The sequence below is a fragment of the Merops nubicus genome, unplaced genomic scaffold (assembly GCF_000691845.1).
Source record: "Merops nubicus isolate BGI_N331 unplaced genomic scaffold, ASM69184v1 scaffold16976, whole genome shotgun sequence".
Taxonomy (NCBI): Eukaryota; Metazoa; Chordata; class Aves; order Coraciiformes; family Meropidae; genus Merops; species Merops nubicus.
Genome location: NW_008613097.1, coordinates 1 through 21,434, shown reverse-complemented (window position 1 = coordinate 21,434; position 21,434 = coordinate 1). Strand labels below are relative to the sequence as shown.

At 42.5% G+C, this 21,434-nt stretch overlaps 1 protein-coding gene across 1 annotated transcript in view; it reads right to left on the bottom strand.

Moving 5' to 3' along the window:
• The window catches only part of LOC103774384 (merlin-like), a 19,077-nt gene extending 2,301 nt beyond the window's left edge, over window positions 1-16,776 (bottom strand). The window contains exons 1-15 of the mRNA XM_008941786.1: window positions 16,769-16,776; window positions 15,209-15,326; window positions 13,352-13,477; window positions 12,864-12,986; window positions 8,748-8,831; window positions 7,877-7,945; window positions 7,581-7,663; window positions 6,622-6,697; window positions 6,037-6,174; window positions 4,217-4,291; window positions 3,330-3,443; window positions 2,768-2,890; window positions 2,001-2,218; window positions 998-1,100; window positions 192-319 (exon numbers count right to left, since the gene is read on the bottom strand). Of these exons, the coding sequence (XP_008940034.1) occupies window positions 192-319; window positions 998-1,100; window positions 2,001-2,218; window positions 2,768-2,890; window positions 3,330-3,443; window positions 4,217-4,291; window positions 6,037-6,174; window positions 6,622-6,697; window positions 7,581-7,663; window positions 7,877-7,945; window positions 8,748-8,831; window positions 12,864-12,986; window positions 13,352-13,477; window positions 15,209-15,326; window positions 16,769-16,776 (1,586 nt within the window). The remainder of the gene's footprint in view (window positions 1-191; window positions 320-997; window positions 1,101-2,000; window positions 2,219-2,767; window positions 2,891-3,329; window positions 3,444-4,216; window positions 4,292-6,036; window positions 6,175-6,621; window positions 6,698-7,580; window positions 7,664-7,876; window positions 7,946-8,747; window positions 8,832-12,863; window positions 12,987-13,351; window positions 13,478-15,208; window positions 15,327-16,768) is intronic.
• Between the last annotated feature and the right edge of the window lie 4,658 nt (window positions 16,777-21,434).

Below are 21,434 nucleotides of genomic sequence, written 5' to 3'. Positions count from 1 at the left end.
GCTCTTCCTCTGTGTAAATAACTAGTATTACCCAGACACGATCCATACCAGCTCAGTAAAAGGCCTCCAGCTATATGTACAAGTAGGAGCTGTTAATAGAATGAACTGTGATTCCCAGAAATTGCTTTTTTCCTTTCTGTACTTCCCATGATTAACCTTCTCAATTACTTACACCATAAGCATACTGATACCTCTCTCTCTCTATCTCAAAGGATAGTCTCTTGAGGTCAATGTCCTTCAAATCCAGCTTTATGGATCCTTTGTCAAAGTTGGCATCTCTGGTGTCAGGTGGGGAGTACTGTGGGTACTTGGCCATGTGCTGAAAGAGGCAACACAAGCACTGTCAGTGAGATCTGATTGCTTGATTTCAGGTTTATCTCCCCAGCTGCTGCATCTGAGCCATTTCATAAGTCAGCCACTGACTCTGTGATGCACAGATGCTCCTGCAGTCATTCCTTTCTACCTGAGTGACCCAGATGAAGAAGCAGCCTGGCTGCAGTGTCCCTGTTAATTTCAGCAGAGAATGGAAATCCATTTTCAGCAAGACTGGAGTAGAAGAGGGATTTGGGGCACACAGCCTTAGCACCACCTTCTTGCTGGAGACAGCTTCACCTGCTTTGCCTAAAGATGCTCATGGGCAATTCCCATGCCAGGACAACAGAACTGGCTCAGAACAACCACCTCTAGAAATTGTTGCCTGACTGAGTTGGCACAGAGTTGGTATTAGGCACAAATGCAAGCAAGAATCTCCCCTCCCTAAGCCCCAACAACAGCCCTGGTTTTAACTTCTGTCTTGCCTTTATCATCTTGAGTCACTGCTCTGGACAAAACCCCCCTCCTAGCTACACTGTGTTTACACACCAGTTGGTCCTATAGGTGCTTGTCCCCCAGGGGGATGCAGACACACCACTGCTCAGCCTGATGGGGGCTATAACACTGCAATCAACATCTGACCATCCCCAGAGATGAAGTGGAGCCCAGCAGAGCAGAAACTTACAGGGTAATTAAGCCTGGTTAAGTCTAGGAGCTTCTGCTTTGCTTTCCGCTCAGCCTCCCTGGCTTCGTGCAGATCTTGTTTCAGATGCTCTGCTTCCTTGGCTCTGTAAGAGAAACACCCTGAGTGGCTGATGACTTCCAGTGTACAGCAGCACATGGATTTCAGAGCTGTGCATCTCTCAACCATCCAGAGAACAAGATCCATTACTGTAAGCAATTCCTCTACCCAAAGACAAAGAGACCTGTGGCAGGATGACCACATGGAGAACTAACTGGATGCAGCATGACACATTTTCAAAGGCAACCTTGCATAAGCTGGCTGAATTAACATGTTTTTCCTTCTCCTCCTTGCCATGGGCTCAGCTATGATCTGCTGATACAGATTCTCCAGGCAGAGATCCTCCCTGAGGTGGGGAGAGGTACAATATATCTGCTCTTTATTTTGGCAAGCTTTTTGGCAGTATCTTAAAACAAACAGAAGGCTCTTAATAGCAAGGTTAAACATCCTCTGTCAACACTGTTCTGGTCCTGTGTCTTCAGGCAGCACAGTCTTACAGAACATGCAGACAGAGTGCTTTATATTTCACACAAGTTTACCTGGTCTACACTTCTCAAGGATCTGAAAGGGACACAAGAGACCACCACAAGTAGCAGTAGTAATGAATGAGAACAGCCTCACAACTCACAGGATATACAGACTGGTAAATTTAGATAGCTAGTGGTCTTTTGCTAACACTCAATAGAAAATGCTTCTGCATTCTGGATCTTTAATACTAAACATCTCTGCAGCCTTGCATCTGATCCTCTGTGAACTTCTTGACCTCTATCACAACCACGGGCACCAGTGGAACAAACAAGATGCAAGAAGGCTTAGTTGCTGTGGAGTGTTGCTTCAGGAACGATCCCTCCCTCCCAGGCTTAGCTCTGAGGAAAAGCAGCCCTGTCTGCACCCAGGCACTCCAGCAGGGAGTGCTCCACAGAGCCCCAGCTCAGGCAAAGCTCACCTGCGGTCAGACTCCTTCACCAGCTTCACGGCGATCAGCTCCGCCTCCCGCATCTTCTGCTCCATCAGGCGCTTCTCCTCCTTGGTTTTCAGAGCTGTGATCTCCAGCCTCTGTCGCTCTTGCTCAGCTTCTGCAGCATTCTGGGCCAGCAGCTTTGCCTCTTCTTCTGCAATCTGAGCTTTCTCAGCCAGCAACTCTGCTGCTTCCTGGGATCGGAGCTAAGAAGGAAGTTTTTCTTAGTTACCCTGTCTAGCACCTGCAAAATACCCCTGCAGACAGTTGGGAAGGACACGTGCTCCCAAAAGATCAGGTGATAAAATATTCCTTGAAATAAAAAGTATAGTAAACAACTCCAGAATTGCCCAATTTCCTTCTTGCCCCTCACCTCTACAAAGTAAGGAGACATTTGCTTAAATCTGGACAAACACATCAACCAAATATTGAATTTGGCCCCTTCAGTTGCAAGCACACCATGTCCCTTTCTCCCAATTTCAGCTCCAAGGTTGCTTCCTTCCTTCCCTTTTTGCCTGAAGAAAGCACTGTGATAAATACAGGGAGCAAATGGCTCACAGCAAATGGAGATTAATGACAGAGCAGAGTTTTCCCAGGTAATTCAGCACGCCCTCTCCACCAGCGGTCAGAAACTCTCCAGCCTTGTCTGAGCCATAATTCCTGGTGTCTCACAGGAGCCATAAGAAAAAAAAAAATCCTTACAAACTAAGAAAGCCCATAAAGTACAAGAATATTCAGATTAATGCACTACTCACCAGGGCCTCATTGGCCTGCCTGGCTTCATCCTCCAGCTGGAAGAGACGCCTTTCCAGCTCTTCTTTGGCTCGCTCCGCTTCTTCTCGGAGCTGCTTCTCCCTGGCCAGCCTTTGATTCTCCATCTGGAAACAGAATGAGCCATACCACGTTTGTGGGTTTGCAGCAATCTCCTCTGGGCCTGAGGCAGCACAGCAAATGAATCGAGCTGAGAACGGACTGTTCTCTAGCTGGTGGACTGATATTCACCAGAGATGCAGCGCTGAAGCTGCCTGCGCTCTGCAGCACTGAACTCCTCTAAGGGGTAAGACTGGCTACTGCAAACTGCTGGAAGAGCACTTGGATCCATCTGTTATGTCCTCCAAATCTTTGCCTCACCTGTTCAGTTTCACAACCATCACTTGCATCCTCAGGTGCTGCATACACACTCGAGCTGTTCCCACAGTCAATCCTGCTGCACTTTCTCACCTCCCACAGGCATATTCATGCAATGCATGGACAGCAAGGGCACCAGCTGGAATAATAATCAGTGTTTTTGACAAGAGAGGAGTAAAAAACATTTACCTTTTTTCTAGCTTTTTCTTCTCTGGCTTGTGCTTTCATTTGCTGGATCTCTATTGAGTCCACTTTTCTCCTCCTCATAAATAGGTCGTGGTTTCCAATGCACAACTGCAAAATCTAGATAGGAAAAGCAAAGCAAATGTGATTTTGGATAGACTTGTGCTCCAGCCAGAGGGACAAAGAGCCCCACATTTGCCTCACAGGACAGAAGGTGACAATTCTGACAGTACAGGTGCTGGTAGTTTGCTTCCCTTCCAAGAAAATTGGCACCCAGGGCAGGTTTGTACCCAGGTACATGATGGTTCAGAAAAGTTCCTAACAGGATGTGGGGTTCCTTCTGTCCCTCATCCCCTCTGGTTCATCTGCCTGAGTAAGAACAGACAATAGATAGAGACCAAGAGTACACAGGATGTAGCTGTGGGAATGGTCACCTGTGATGACCACAAGCTTGCTAAGAAGTGGTCTAGTCCCTGTGGTTGTGTTAGGAAGCAACCAGTGATGATACAATGAGCCAGCTGATAGGTCCCTTTCTTGTTGTTTCTCCCAGAAAAGCAGAGGCAGTAACTGATTAAGAACCCACAGCAACCAGACAGGCAGATGCCACACTGGCTTTGCACCTTTCCACACACTTCATCCTTCCCTCACAGCACCTCAATTTCCCTTTGTGATTTGGGTCTTCTTTCACATGTTGCCTCCCACCCACCATCCCCTCTTCCCAGAGAGGACAAGCATGCACTCTGTCCTCCCAGAAAAACAACGCTCAGGAAAACACATGCAGAAACTCAATGCTCCCTGGCCTCTCCATAGGTTTTACAGAGAGTATTTCTCACTTAGGTATCTGCCAGTATATTACCAGGCTCAGTTTTAAAGAAGGAAAATGGGACACTTACCAATTTGTTCACTTTGAGTTGAGAGGAGAAGAACTTGAAGACTTCTGCTTTTTTATCTAGAGGTTTAATAGTTAACTACACAGGCAAAAGGAGAAAAAAAAGGAAAACAGTGAGGAGGAAAAACAAAGCTGAAACTATTAATACAAATGCAAATTTTAGCCCATCTCCACTGCTCTCCAGGGAAGCAGTGAGTTATGCCACAAGTGTGGGGGGAGTGATACAAAAATGTTTTGCTCAAAAGAATCAGAACCAGGGCTGCATTACACAGGTTCCTCATCTGCTCCCATAGCAGGCTACATTAGAAGAGAAAGCCTCCCACAGACCCACCCTGGTGACAGTTTGGATGGTGGTTTTCATAACAACACCACTTGTGCATTGCAAACTCTGCTAAGAACATGGGAACAAGCACTGGTTACCAGGAAAAGAGAATACATCAGGGCTCTCCAGAAGCAGTCGTACTCCCAAAGCCTGGGAGATGTCCAACACCTCTCTGAACACCAGTCACTGCAGGTGTACTCAGAACTTAGCAAGGGCATGAAGGACTTGTTCTGCCCATCAGGTTACAGTCCTGGACCTCCTGCTTTCTCCCATCTTCAGCCCTGTCTCCCAAGTTGTTCCCAGAGGTCACTAAGGGCATTCATGCTGCCAGGTCAGTGCACACTGTTTCACTTCTTACCCTGTGCTTGATTTGGCTGTGTAACAAAATATCACTCCATTCTTCAAGATCCTGTTTTCAGTGACTCATGGATTAGCTAGCACTCTATTCCTATAATTCATTTGCAATGCAATCTATAATTTCAGGCCATCTGAGTCATCAAGATCATAATGCCCTACAGCTTGTTTCACCCTGTAGGTAATAACTGGTTGAACATGTTGCTTTGTGAGGAGCAGAGCTGTGAATGTGTCACTGAATACAGTGGAGCTCTAAGATAGGGCTTCCCCATTTCCCAACAACAGGGAGTTAAAGCAGTTTATTCCTAGACTAGAGGGGAAGTTTAGTGGCATGCCAGGACCAAAAACCTTTTGGAGACAGAATTTGTGTAGGCTGCTCTGCCTGATTTAATGTATGGACATCTAACTCTGGACAGCAAATCTCATCCTCAATGCTTTTCAAAAGATCCACAGAAAACAGGACAGGCTGTGCTATCCTTTGGCTGATAAATTCCAGGTGTTCCAGTACCAATACAGTTTTTCTGTTTTTTTGGTTTTTTTTCTGATTATAGCCTTCCATGTAGCCATGTGATTTTTAGTGAGACTAGATCTCACCCACTCCTCATCATACTTTCTACAAGTAAGAGATGGGCTCTGAAATGAGTGAAATGGCAATGGTAGGGCTGTGCTGAAGGCTGAAAGTTCACTGAGGAACTGGCAGAATTCAGGCAGAAGAACATGTATAACTCCCTGCGTGTCTCCTCTTGCCACTGGGCTCCAGAACTCATCTACAGGGACAGCTTCTACCTGTGAAAAGGGCATTAAGTCTTTCTGGATCATCTAACTCCTGCTGAGGTAACTGAAGAAGCTAATCAGTCATCTCTTTCAGAGATCAACACGCTTGTTTTGCAAAGGACAATCAGCAGGGAAGGAACCAGAGCAGAGGGCTCCATGAGTCTGGGGAGCTCAGAGCAGCCTCTGGCTCCTAGGGGGACTGAGGCTGTGCACTGCATCTCACAGGCAGTCTGGTATTTTTGTAACAAAGCTCCCTAGGATTTTCCCTTTCCCCCCCCAAATTATTAAAACAGAGACAGCTTTCAGCCTGTTCCAAGAATCCCAGTCCACACCCATGCCCATATAAAAAGAATAATATATCAAAGCCATCATACCTCTTTCTCACTATAGGAGATGTTTCTGATAGCACTCCACTCAAATGACTTATTTGGAGAGAACCTGTTATTAATGCTGTAGATATGAATACCTTTGGCATCAACTCCAAGTAAGAGATCTGTATGGTTTTTATTTTGCTAAAAAACAATAACATAGCAGTAAATGCAACTTATGGTGACATTAAACAACCACAGGCAAGATCCACATTTATTCTAATACTTTGATATTTATCTGTATTTTTAAGGAAAGTGATATTTCCACTAAATATTATGAATGTTGTCACTGCCAGCTATTAAAACCAGCCCTCTAGGATGACTACAGCAGTTCAAACTTCTAGTTTGCTTCCCCTTCTTACTACAGACCCAGAGCTGCTCAAAGGCCTTTGTCTGATTGTAAAAATATTTGTCTTCACTGGTTTATTCACCTACTCTTTTAAAGGCAAGCAACCCAAGTCAGGACAATCAGCCCACCACCAGCAGGGAAAGGCAGAATTCAGGAGTCCCAGTTCCAGACCCCCTGGAGGATTTCAAAAGGATGGTACCATCATCTGCAGCAATTGAAAGCTGCTAAAATAAAGCACTTACAGCTATGGGGAAATAATTGACACCATACATTTCCAGGTCTTGGGCAATTTTCAGGTAGTTCATCTCAGCTTCATCCCTAGAGAATAAGGCCATGATTATACTTGGAGATTCCATCCCAGCCTCTCTCTCCCTGCTGACTCTATATTTCCCACTGAGAAAAGAACAGGCAGTCTGGTCCTTTGTACCTTCTTTAATTTTTGCCATCTTACTCTCAACAATAGAAAAAGGATAATAAAACCAGCATCTCTACAGAATAAAGACAGTAAAGCTGACTTATTTTCAATCATGTATAGTGTAATCTTTATTAAAATTCAAGTCCAGTCTTATCCTTGTGTTAGTTTTGCCAGTCCATCATTACTATGTCTGGGAGAACTACCCTACCATTGTTTTCCATGACATGATGAGATTTCCTTCAAGAAAGAGTTCATTGTGAAATTAGTCCTGAACAAATTCTAAATAGAGCTTTGAGCACAGGCCAAAGAGGGGTAAGAATCTCTCCACCCACCATTCTTCTCCCTTCAAGGTGAAGCATCAGTAAGACCTGAGGAAAATATTCAGTAAGAATAGTGCTAAGAAGCATCTAGAACAGCCAAAAAGAAATTGAACTGAAATATTAGGAAAGGCTGTCTCTGGGTGCCAGCAGCTTCTGCTTCTTGTTTAACTGAATTTCCAGGCATGCTGAATGTCTTGAAGTAGCTGAATGTCCACATGGAAGAGCATCAAAGCTCAGTCCTGCAGCTATGATGCCATGTCTTTCTGTTTTGGTTCCTTGCTAAGTGTGACACCCTTTTGATCCATGATTTTTACAAGGTTTTATTCTTAGTTATAAATTAACCTATCAACACCACAGCTTGGAAACCAGCATTTCTTTGCTTACTCTACAAAAGCCAAACTTCAGTGAAGACAGCAAATAACCAGAAAATGCATGGGATTTCCACAGAATGAAATGATTTCAGTACCTGGCAATACCCCTGTGCTCAGCATACCAAGCAGTAATCTTTTCTTCCCACATCTCTGCTGTCAGCTGATACTGCCTGAGGACCTACAGAGAGAGGAAGGAGTTTGGTTTCCTTTGAAGAGACAAACACACGTGCTGCCTCTCCCAAGCAACGTGAATGCAGCAGTCCACAGCTCAGTAATTTTGCCAAGTTCAGGGCAGACACAAACAATTTCTAATGCTCTGGTTAATCCCACAGCAGTCTGTGTTACAAGGAGTAGATTCAAAGATTTGGTTTTATACAGAATAGAGACTTACCCTTTTGGGTAAAAGTTCATCATGTGCTAGAAAGCCTGGCTCGTGAAAATTTGGGTCATAGTCTCCATACTGTCCCAAGAAAAGAAAAGATACTTCAGTTTGTTAGATGCAGAATGCTGAAAAACTTGTTGCTTGTGTAGTCTGATGAGATTAGGTGAGAGATTTTGGGCTGGTTCTCCCATATACAGGATAACAGGATGAACAGGCTCCATTCACCTGAACTACCCACAGAAGTTACCCCCAGCCTCTGTGCTGTGCACATGGCTCCAGTGCAGCCACTGGAGTGCCCTATAACCTCAGGCTTCAGTCCTGGGCTGCAGCTTCCCATAACTGCAGAGAGAAAGGAATCTCCCAGGACTTCCCACTCTCATCTGAGCTACAGGCTACATTCAGGGGTATCAACTCCCCTGCTCCTACAGCCTGCTGCACACAGGCTGGGGTGCTGCAGAGGGCCAGCCCTGCTGAGAATTTCTGTTCATCTCCTGCCATTGCATAAGTTTGGTTCTTGGTGGCATGAAGTGAACTATGTTCTGAGAGGTATTGAAAAGCATCATGCCCTTCTATTGTGAGCTCTGGTATCAACTCCTGCTGTATCTATGGACATTTAAAACAACAGGAAATAATTCTAGCTGGGAGAAAAATTTACATTAAACTGTTAGGTTCAAGGAAAACCCCCAAGTTGTGAAAGCATAGTGCATAATACCAAAATCCTTGTAGAGACATCTAATGCTTATTTTTTCTAGCTGCACCTGTACCTCCCAGGATGACTTACTTCTTTAACAACAAATATTAACATTCCTGTGTTTTACATACCATCAAGATATGTGTTTTTAAAAAATTGAATAAAAAAAGGGCACTTCTATACACAAACCTTGGCCTGAACAGCATAAGAAGCCAGTAAAACTGTTGCTTCTGGAGAACAATAGATTTCCTCATCCAGTATTTGTTTCTTAACCTAAATCAAGAGAAAAAGGGAGCAAGTTCAAGAAGCTTAAATCCAGGACTTATGTCAGGCTTCAAATGAAACTAGACATGCCCAGACTATAACTTGGCACCAGACATCACCATTATGAGTTAGTAACAGCAAGAATAAAATGGCAGTGAGGAAATAAAGGTACTTAGTGTTATGCTTTAAGGAAAAAAAAACTCCAGCTTTTGAAAGTTCAAGTGTCTTAATGCTAATTTGATAGAAATGCCAGTCTGCTATTGCCACACATTTATATAAGGAGTCCTGAATGTGTTCTAAAACATGAATTTTATTGTCTGCACTTCATTCCTTTTAACAAATCATCTTTTTCTTTTACTTTGGAAAAGTTAGCTTTACAACATGTAAAACACCAAATTCTAGGTTGCAAGGGACCTCTGGAGGTCATCTAGTCACAGCAGCTCCAACTAGACCATCTGATTACTCAGGCCTGCCCAGCTCACTAATGTTGTCAAGGACAGATATACTGAAAGCTCTATGTTCTCATCAAGAGAAAAAGGGAGCAAGTTAAAGAAGCTTAAATCCAGGACTTATGTCAGGCTTCAAATGAAACTAGACATGCCCAGACTATAACTTGGCACCAGACATCACCATTATGAGTTAGTAACAGCAAGAATAAAATGGCAGTGAGAAATAAAGGTACTTAGTGTTATGTTTTATGGAAAAAAACTCCAGCTTTTGAAAGTTCAAGTGTCTTAATGCTAATTTGATAGAAATGCCAGTCTGCTATTGCCACACATTTATATAAGGAGTCCTGAATGTGTTCTAAAACATGAATTTTATTGTCTGCACTTCATTCCTTTTAACAAATCATCTTTTTCTTTCTACTTTGGAAAAGTTAGCTTTACAACATGTAAAACACCAAATTCTAGGTTGCAAGGGACCTCTGGAGGTCATCTAGTCACAGCAGCTCCAACTAGACCATCTGATTACTCAGGCCTGCCCAGCTCACTAATGTTGTCAAGGACAGATATACTGAAAGCTCTATGTTCTCAGGCTTTCCAGAATGAAAGAACAGAGCAGACCTCCACAAAGGAAGCTGACTTTATTCAATTACAGGGGTCTAAGCATAAGTCAAGAAAATTTTGCACAGTGCAGTCTTAAACATTTCCAAAAAGAAAAATTACTTGAGACAACACTGGGCTATCTTTACAAATACATTTTGGCACTTGATGTTGTGAACTGAAATGAACCATCAATAAAGTTTCTCTCCTAAATTTAATCTCTACTGAGCACAATATATGAACCTGAGTTATAGCACAGGGAAAATTCTTTCTAAGCTGTTAAAATGGAAAGAATGAAAAGACTGAAGAGACTTTTCTTCCAAATTGGAAAGCTCCAGTTTTCATATTCCATGGTGCAAATCATACACTTCAGAATTTAGAACTTAAGATACAACCCCCATAAACAACTGGTGGGGTTTTTTTTCCCTGATAGTTCTTACAAGGACATTTTGTTATACTTTCTGAAGGAGAAATTACCTAATCTTTAAACAGACAACAGTTAGCTTTAGTAATTTACATTTATTCACACATTTTACAAAAAAAAAAAAGCTGTTATGTCACAAATTTGTAAAGGTCTGAATATTCAGTAGAGCTGAAAGCTGTAGGCATCCAGATGTCCATACATGTTTTTTCTATTAGCATCCAGGTGTGATCTTAAGTTCTTATAGTCAGGAAACTTTACATGTTCAAATTTGTTTCAGTCTTGTTTTTCTACTTTGGAATGAGAAGAATTTGCTAATTGCATACCTGCTAGTCAAGGCAGGTTCAAGGAGAAAAGTAAAAAGTGAAAAAAAAAAAAAATCAGGATTAAAAGACTAGGAAAAGAGTTCTGCCTCTGTCATTCCTTTCCAAAATTAGCTTAAGAAACAAATTGCCAAGTGGTTAAGAGTTCTGGATGAAGTTCTAGCTGGTATATTAACCCTCAGAACAGCAGCATTTTCCCCTCACTTCATTAACACATCCTCCTCAGGGAACAAGTGCATTTACTGTGTTTATTTACAGACACAGACTAGATTTATTCCATACACCCCATTTACTTGCACAGACACATACTGCTGCAAGCTACCTGAATAAAGCAACACAGCAGAAGGCTGTAACTTGCAGAGGACTCCACATCAACTCAAGAGAGAAGCTGGATATCACAGACATTGGAACAAACAGCTGACCAACAAGTGACCATCCAAAACTCAATGAGAGTATCTATTGCTACAGGCTCTGGAGCCCCAGCATGGCTTTTCTTGTCCAAATCAACTCAAGAGAGAAGCTGGATGTCACAGACATTGGAACAAACAGCTGACCAACAAGTGGCCATCCAAAACTCCATGAGAGTATTGCTACAGCTGCAGCCTCTTGCTGCAGCTCTGGAGCCCCAGCATGACTTTTCTTGCTTGATCCATCTTTAGTTTGATAATGAAGCATGGTGCTCCAAGAATTTGCTCCTTTATCTACTTTTTAATGGGGCTAAGAGAACCATAACAAGTTCTGGGACAAAAGAAAGCCCAAGTGGCATCTGCAAAGCCACAAGTATCAGCACATAGGTGGGGTTAACTTTATTACCTTTACTGGCTTCCACTTCATGGACACTGTAAATTTGTAAGAACCACAATGGTGTACAGACCAAGCTGGGTTCACACAGCTAACAGCTCTGCTCCTGAGCACAGCACTGCTCTCCTGCAGCTCCTCAGTTGCTGCTCTTATGGCAGAGCTGAAATGGGTTCTGCTATCTGTAATGAAGATGTGTCAGGACTGGGGATTTACTCTGCTAACATGAGGCATCCAGTTCAGTGGGGTAGGGAAGACAACTCCAGCTGGATAATCTGACTGGCAGAAATCATTGTGTGCAAGTCTGGGTGTTTCAGAAGAATACCAACACTATAACAAGGGAACAACACTGCTCATCAAGGGGCTAGCAGACAACACAATGAAACCTCCAGACTGTTTTTAAAAGGATCACACACTGTGGTGAATCTTCTGGTTGAGTGATAGCTGTATATGCTGCTCCACTCCTTTTGAAACTTGCTAGATGAACAAAACTGTTTCAGAACAGCTGAAACTAATGTAAGATGAAGATTTAAGGAGGACAGGTTAAGGAGCTTTTATTTTCTAGTCTGAGCCTTCTGCAGTCATACACAACAAGATCTCCCCAGAAGCACCTGGACTATTTTTAGGAACTCACAAGTTTTTGTTTCAGGGATAGACTGTAGTCACAGGTCTTGTTCCATCTGTAGCTGCTATGGGTGAAAAAGCTTATTGTCCCCAACTGCTTATCACCACCCCTTCCCTCTTCTCCACCTGCACAACCACCACTAACTGCTTGTGCAGTCACTCCACAGAGTGCAAACATTTAATAACAGGGCTCTTCTAATTCTGCTCATTTTGAAAGAACTAGGTTAGGGAATAGTTGCACAAGAGGTTACACCAGCAGGTCTAAAACAAAGATTATAAGGAGCTGTGGTAACTCTTCAACCCAACTTAGTCTCAGCCAGAGCAGATGGCACAGTCCAAGATAATTTCTGAAGCTGATAAAAATTATGGCTTCACTTTATCCTTTTTCAGCACTGAGCAGTTAGGGCAAAAGCCTCACAGCTCTTCAAACAGTGCTAGCCTTGCATGGATGAGTTTTTTTTAAAGCATATACTGTAGAAGCAAAACAAGTCTGGAATATCTGGATGTGGAACTATCAGCCAAACTGCTTAAAAGCAATTTTACATGAAACTACAGGTCTCAGCAGCTCAGCTCCTATTCCTAGCACAGAAGTGAGAAGCCATCAAGAGAACAAAAACCTGCAGAAGGCAAACATGCAGCTTATGAGTACACAAAACCACAGCACTCAGGAGAGATGTTTGTGTTTCATAAAAATGAGATCTTTACAGAGACACTGATACAGCTGAAGCCAGCAGAATCATTCTGAGACTAACAGCTGCCAGCAAGATCAAAGACAATACAAAAGGACTGGGGTAAATACAGAAGGAATTCATGGTTAAAAATTGTTCCTGACCTGAAGGAAGAATAAATGCTGGGTAATTTCCTGTAATAGTTCCTCTTCTACCTTCTCTGGGTAGAACTTAGCCAGAAAATGAAAGCTAATGGGATCTTCTTTGGGGATTTCTTGATCTAAAACCTGTTTGCAGATAAAATAAGATCAGCAGTAAAAATAGCACGTAAGTTTCCCAAAATAATATTCCAGAGGAAAATCAGAAAGCAGCCAATAATCCTTTTAAAGCAGCCTTTCCATATTTTAGAAGGAAGGCCAATGCTGAGCTTTAATCACAATCAGTGCACGTGGTGGTGATGGGTGTGTAATACTTCAGGCCAAGTGTGACAGAAGTAAATCACACCAAACAACACAATGGACTTTAGTCTTAGAAAAAATTCCACCATCTAAAATGATGATTTTTAACACATTCCTTTAGCTCCCATGCTAAAAAAAGAGTAAATCTCTGTAGAAGTAGAAAGCTGCCCTGCTGTTATTTTTGTTTCCTGTACCTTTTTGTCCATCTTTAACCAGGTGCACATTCCTTTTATTGTGTACTGCAAGCCAAAGAACCAAGTCTCCCTTAAACCAAGGGCTCGGCACACGAGGTCAAACAAGTCCTTCCCCTTCCACTTCATCTAAAAGAGAAAAAGAAAATTCAGAAAAACAAGTCTGTTTGAATGAATTTGCTACATTTTAGCCAAGCTAGGCTACATCTGCCTTTCCCTCATGAACTCCTATTTCACCTTTAGCTTTTCAATGCAAAGGTGATAACAGCAAAGCTGCAATAGTCACAATGATCCACCTCCTCTTCCTCTCCTCCAAACAGTCACAGAGCAGCTGTAGACATTTCACCACAGCATCAAGCCCTTGACAAGCACAAGGAATGAGGACTGTGCTATTGATTTCCTAGGACATGGCAAGGCTTTATTAATACTTGTGAAAATCTTACTCAAGAGTTTATGCAAATCAGAGAGACTGAGAAAAAGCAAGGGGAAATCAAAGGAGTGTCAGGACAGAGGGTAGAAATGCCAAGCAATGAAAGTAAATCCAACTTCCACATGCCTCAGCTATTTCAGTGGCACCAAGCCAAGCCCTTCTGCTGCTCTGGTTTAAATGAACAGGAGCCTGTCTCCTAGAGTGAGTTAGGAGCCTGGCTCCACAGAGACACAACTTTGATTAAAGGTCCCAAAATTCACACATATGATGGCCTTTTTTCCACTGAAGAAGCTGCACATCTGTTTCTTCTATTTGGCTGTGTGTTGAAGAGATGATTTTGTCTAACTCCATGGGTCTGCCACTAAAACTCAATGGCAAAAAAAAATTTTAGGCAATATTTAGATGTAAAGCAGGACATCATCCCAGCAAAAGGGCAGTATCTGGGGAGAGGGTAGAGATCCAAGGAAGGACTACATTAAACCAGATTTGCTAACAGGGACTCTGATATCTAAATCAAAATTTCCAGATCCTTTCTTTTTACAACTCTGCCTGCAGGTATTCTAGATCAGTTAAGTCACAGAAGTGCACTGGTTGTGACTAATCTGTTCTGCCTCTGAGGGACCTAGTAAATGAAATACTAAATGCCCCACAAGACAGTCTAGTCTCTCATTAGACTTGCCAGTCCCACTGGACCTCAGTTTTCTAACTCCTCAAAATAACTGTATGTCTTTCTCTGCTTTTGCTGGATGATTAGGAATTAATCATACACAGTTTTGTCTCCTCAACAGTGCAGCTCAACTCATTTTGCCATTTATCCCTTGCTATTTGTTTTCTTCCATATTTTTCTGCAGTCACAATTTCTCTATCCAATTTACTAGACAGCCATAACTAATGGAAGAAAAAACAGCTTTTTCTTCATTAGATCATTCTTCTTTTCTGCCCAGAGATACACAACAGCCATTGCAGTTAAAGAAAACCCAAAAAGTTTACAAATGGCAAATTTGAAGAGAATGTCCCAGATAATCCATTAAATGGTACTTTTGTGCTATTTTATAAGGAACATCTCAGGACCAGCTCTGATCAGACTTTAAGCTGGCAGCATCTCAAAGAGTTGTGTCACTTACAGAAAAGAAAACTTTGTGGAAAAGCAGGCAAACTTACAAACAAGCCCTGTGTCCTGTGCTGGAATTCTTGGGAATAAAGCAAGGTGACTACTAATTTAGCTGTGTCACAGTCAAATGGGTTTCATGGTAACAGCTTTAAATTCTCACCTAACAGAAGAAGGTACCTGAGACTAAGTTATCCATTGTTTTTAAAGATAATAGAGCAGGTTTAAGACCATCCATGAACTGATAATCTGAACTTTTCAGATTTATGTCTTGCTACCACAAAGGTCCCCATCTTTCTAGTGTTCTGCAGAGGTCTCTTACCTCACAGCTGAACTCCAGTTCAGCATCCACTGTTATAACTTTGACTTTAAAAGTCTTTGGCTGTTTCTTCTTCAGGCCTCGGATGGACATGTTTTTTACTTTATGAGGACAGCCACACCTGAAATCAAACACACTTTACATTTAGGTCTGGAAATTCAGTAATGTTTGCTTGGCTAGCTTCCAAAGTAGGATGAGCCCAAACTTGCAGAATAAAGTCACCTTTACATTGGCATTTTTGTGTCCAAGACAGTAAAAAAGGATGTTGAAATAAAAATTTAGCTTGACCTTTAAATTTTGTTTTCTCCTTAAAATAAATTACTCCAAAATGTCTTGCCTGTCTTGCCTCAGGACACTGGGTTCCTCCAGTACTAGAAAGAACATCATTCAGACATTATATTGCAAGATCTGGGGGCCTGCCTCTCACTACAGCTGAGGACATCTAGGGAACTTCCAATCCAGCCCTCGTGCTCCACACAATCACCCACATCCAGGCAATTCAGCAGTTTCCTGCCACACAACTCTGCAATGGATCAATGTTTACAGTTCCATAAAAGTAACACCTGGCTTTTGAATAATAGCAACAGAAATAGGACATTCCTCATTTCTGCTACATATCCAAGCAAAATTCCCTTTCTCAAAAGGTCTCTCTGGTGTGTACCAACACCAAATACACCAGTGAAAGCTCCACTTGCAAAGCAAGTAGAGTGCTACATCACACAGCAAAACCTTATGATATCAAATCCAGCTCAGTCTTTTTCCAGCAGTTATGGCCCCTTGGGCAACAACCTGTTGAGACTTCTTACAACATGAGACCTTAACTCCCTGAAATGATACAAATATCAATAATATCTGCAGTGAAATCAAGGTGAATTTACCACGTTCTCCCAGGGATACTGATTCACAATGATGAAAGTTTAGAACAGAAAGTTTCCCAGTGGGGTTCTTGTGAAATGAATTTCATTTTCCAGAAGTCTACAGAAAATTCTTTCACAGGTCTTATATTCTACATGTAATTCACTGGGTGCCATCAAGAAAATTGACGAGACATGGGCTATTTCCACAGCCACAAGGGTTTTGTGGATACCATTCACACCAAACTGAAAGCTGGGGTTAAATGATAGTGTGAATCTGCACTGTGCTCTCCTCAGATGTTTATTTCCAAGTACAGGAAAACAACCTGTAAAGTTCTCTTCTTTTTACTTTATAAAATTAACAGCTCAGACTCTGAACTATATAGGTCAAGAAGAGACTGAGGCATTTTTGGTTTCTTACAATATCAGACTATTACAGTGTGGCAGACTTCCAATCTCTCCTTACAGAATTCCAAAATTAAATTCTAGTTGATACTGAAAAGTTCCATTTGTCTGCACCTTCCAGGATTTAATAAAATATCTTGTTCCTCTCTTTACTTCTGCTGAACTCTAAACTGGTTTGCAAATGTACAGATCATTTTCCACTTACTTTGTATGTGTCCCTCATCCAAAAGTTTCAAGTACCTAAGCAGGAGGTAAAGTGTATACAGAAACTTTTCAAATGTTAGGGAACAGATTAATTAGTTACCAAATCATACGGACATCAGCAGCAGAGTTGAGGATAAGTACTTGAGACAACTCAGAGCAGGGAAGAACAGCTCAGGAGGAAGTTCATCTTTCTGACACCACTGAGAGCAGCTGAGGAGGCCTCAGCTGGCTCTGGTAAAGCTTCTGCTGAAGTCTTGTTCAATTTGGAGCAACACACTTCAGGGAAAATAATGGGCTAACTGGAGAGAATCCAAAGGAGAGATCCAAGCACTAGAGTATCTGTAGTAAAATGAACGTACAGGTTAGTACAGAGATGGGACAAGTGTGGTGAGACATTATAATGTCAGCTCTTCATGACCACAATGGTTAGGACAGGGAATAATGGGCTTAGGTTACACACAGAAAAAAAAATCCAACAGTAAGAATATTATGATGCTGGAAAAGCATAGGATGGAATTTCTATCTTTCTGAATTTTTATCTAAAACAGTGTGAGAGGATCTGCTCCCCCCTCAAGACTGGGGGGAACTACAGGCCTTCAAAGCTCCCTCCCCAAGCTGGTCCCTGACATCAGTCCCAGGAGAGGCCAGTTCACAGCAATAAGGATCTGTGCACGCCAGGGTGCTTCAGGGAGAGGCATGTCCAGGGCCCAAACCCCATCAGCCCCAGGGCAACCCCTCATCTTCAGGGAATATTTCTCTGGAGGAGTGAAACAGATCTTGCCACAAAGTGTGCTTCCTCTATAATTTAGGCAACACCTCAACGCACATTACTGAGCAGAGCCCAGGTCCTTTCTGCTCAGCATAGGAAAGTGTTTTCAATTAAGGTGAAAGGTATATTTAAAAACCACAAAATTACCACACTATGGTGTAATGTGACCACAGTAATACTGACAAGGAGAGCATCATCTGAAAGCATCCAAACCAGCAGTAATTATTCCAGTCTTTTTTTTGATCTCATCTGCAAGCTGCAACATGGCTACCAGCAAAATTATACTTTAACCTGTTACATTCCAAAGGTCCTTCCTGTCCAGTTTTCTTCAAAACCAGAGCTTTACTGTAAATAATTGTACCATTGATACAGCAGTTAAAGCAGGAGAACTAGAAACTACTACATAATACTGGAAAAAAAAAACCTTCCCTCTACTAGTTTTAGAAGAAACACCAATGGCCAAAGACAAAGAATAAAGAAGCTTCATAGTTCGTATTTAATATGCAATTTGAAACAGCCAATTGAATTAAACAGGAACTTGGAATTAGGGCCAGTACAGAACATTCTCAAAGAGTTTCATATGGAAATTGCTGAACAGATAAAATTCAACAACTGCAGAAGAATGTACCAATTTTCTTGAAATATGACAAAAACATCAGAGCCCTTCATTTTGACTTTGAAGTTCTTTCCTTTTTCTTGTATAACCTGGTTGAAATGACAATATAATTTGTTCAACATTTCCAATAGCTTTTTTTCCTTCCCAGAATTTTTATTCCATGGAAAAGTACATTCTGACTCACAGCGAAAAGACATTTTTGAATATCAAGTTTTCCCAAGAAATATAAACTGCATTTTAATCAATAGCACTGGTAAAAGAGTAGAAAACGTTTTCACACTGAGAAGCTTAAATGAATGTCAGATATTGACACTGTAAGCAAAAGCATTTAACAGTCAAGCTTTCAGAAAAATAACTTTCAAATAGGAAAAAATCTTGCCGAATAAGACAATCTGGGTTTACAACCTTTTGTTTAAATGCAAAAGCAATTCAATCACCAGATCCCTGCTAATAAAAACTGTGAATCATGGGCCATGTGTTTCAAGAGAAGAGTTTCTCCCTGAGCCCCAGTGATTTATTTCTGCAGTTGCCACAGGGACCTAAGCTCAAGATCCAGCAGCAGCAGAACGCGCTAAATCAGAGCGTGTCCTAACCTCAGCAAATAACACAGCACCCCAAAACAGGGCAGGGTGATACAAGATTCATGGCCAGCCAGAACCTGGGAACAGAGAGTTCAGAAGCTGTGAATGTCCACAGCTTCTCCTGCACCTTATGAAAGGCAGCAGAAAGATAATAAAAAGCTCTGCTTGATGAGGGGAACGGAAACACGGTGATGAAGAATATCATTTGCAGGAACTAAACGGTCCTGACTCTACCTTTTGGCATGTTCCTGCCCCAGCTAGCCCACCTCTGACTGGATTATCATCTTCTGCCTTCTTGACAACAAGAAACTCGTGGCTGAGCAAAACGTGGGGGTGCCAGGGAGCTGGGAACAGCAGGCAACAGCCAGAAGAACTGGCAAGGCGACTCTTGCAGGGACTGATGCTTATCTGTCCCCAGCACCAGATGGGCAGTGGTGTTACACCACTGTGCTGCACCATCAGCTGGGACACGTCCCACCCACCAGATACCACTCACAGCATGAGCTGCAAAGAGAAAGAAAATGAAATCACTGTTCCTCCCCAAAAGCTCAATAAATCCACCAGCATTTGGTATAGTCCAGACAGAAAAATACCTTAATGAACCAGCTGTAATTAACCTTCCCAGGAGTGAGAGTACCACTGACTTTCACTAACAGCTCCCAAGGTGGATGGATGGTTTGCAGGGCTCTCCACAGGACACAAACATGTCCCCTCACTCAGCACTGGCTCTCAGTGACAACTGTTCATGAGCTATTGCCATCCAGCTTGGTGCAGCCACACTCAAGTGGAAAAGCATCTGTTTTCACACACACAAAAAAGCCAGCAGCACTTTTTAAGGTGAGACCTCCTTAGTCTCAGCTGCAGACATACTAAGAATTAATGGCCATTGTGAGACTCCTCTCTCATACCCCCAGAGCAGCCTGCCCTTAAGGATCAGCACAGACACAGGGGCAGCAACTGCACCATCCACTAGAAGAGACCTTAAACAAGCTGGAAACACAAAACCCTGTGAGCACAGCGTGGTTTAAAGAAACCAGGTTTGGAAAATATTTTAAGAGCCACCAATAGAAGATGCTTGAAGCATCAACTGCAAAAGTACTTCAGCACAGATACTACTACAATTTGAAAGTCTCCTGTCATTGCTGAAATAGTTGCTGCACCTCCTCATCACAAACTTCCCTGACTCATTGTTTCTCCCCATTCCTGAATTTCTATACTCAAACTCAGAAATGAAGGCAGCAATTTGAAGACAAATACAGGAAAGCGTTGTGGGCTTTCTGCAGTTGTTGACTCACTTCTGCCTGCACTCCCTGCCCTGCCCAAGTAACAAGTTAAGCAAAGAATTCACTGTTTTAAAATGGGTCAACAATATAAAGGGTTTTTCCTTACCTCTCAATCTAAAAAGAAGTTATCAAAAGTCACCAGCTGGAATCAACACTTACCTCACAGATCATTTTCTGAATGAAGATAAGAAGAAAAAAAGGTCTTTTTAATCCAGAATTCCATATTTTTTTCAGCAGACTTTAATATCCAGCCCTCACAGGTTCTGCCACTGAAAATAAAATCCAAGAACAACTTTTATACTTGATCCCCTTCCCTTTGTTTCCTATGAACTGCAGCATGTTAGCGCCCTCTGAAAAATCAAAGAATTGCTTTCCCAGGTGATATGAAAGGCTCTTAACCATTTCCTGCCTGTGCCAGCAAGACTCCTCCCCACATCTCTCCATTGCAATTCAAGCAACAAGACGCTATAATAAAAGAAGCCCGTGAGTCTTGACATGGATGTCTATAAGAACTGACAACAAATTTCCAAATAACTCACTTGACAGCATTTGATCAAACTACTTCAACTGTCTCCAGCCATACAAAGAACAGCCTATTCTCACCACTGCCAGCCACCTTAAGAAGGGAAGCTGCACAATGTTGTCCTATTAAGTAAATACAACTCCCTACCTGTCCTCTTCCTGTGGTGAGAGGTGATGGGACAATAATGCCTGAAGAATGAGCCTGAGAAGTGGGCAGCAGCCCAAACAATTGCCAGCAGAAAAAGAGAACTGAACACATGTAAATAAAAAAAGAATGGCCTCAGCCTGAAGTCACAGGAACAGAGACCACAAGCCCCATGAGCTGCCAGGGGCAAGTTACTTCAAAGGCAATAGCAAAATCAAGACTTTTTTAGCATTTTTCAGTTTGTAAGTTGGCTTTTTTTTTTTAACCCTCCATTTTAGATACCGATTTACAGCAACTGAATTTCTACCAGAATATTGATGACCAAGGACAACAAAACATCTCTCACTTTGTGTATGTTACAATTATTTAAAATTTACATGGAAAACCTTCAAGATTTGGCTCATTTGTATAACCTAGCGGCAGGTGGAAGACCACAAGACTGCTCCCTGGGCAAACAGGCCTCAGTGCTGTGCAGCCACAGAGACATGGTGACCATTGGCCTCGTGCCTTGAAATGTAGAGTGTAAAAAGGCCCCTCAGCTCTTGCACCCCTATTTCCTCATCTCCTTCCAGCACCTCCAGCCCAAGCTCTGCTGCAGGTTGTGTCCAGCCCCACAGCACAGCCCATTGCTACTGCACGTGGCACCCAGATCAGTTATTTGCACCCCAAATCAGGCCGGATTCATCTGTGTGAGCCCACAGCGGCCTGAGGTGGGGCAGGTCTCCCCACAGGGAGGAGTTCCTGAGGGAATAGAGCCCAGACCCAGCGCCCACAACACCATCTCCCCTTGCTGCAGGCCCATGGAGGGTCCCCAGCCCCTCTCAGGCTAGGAGAGTAACACAGGCACACT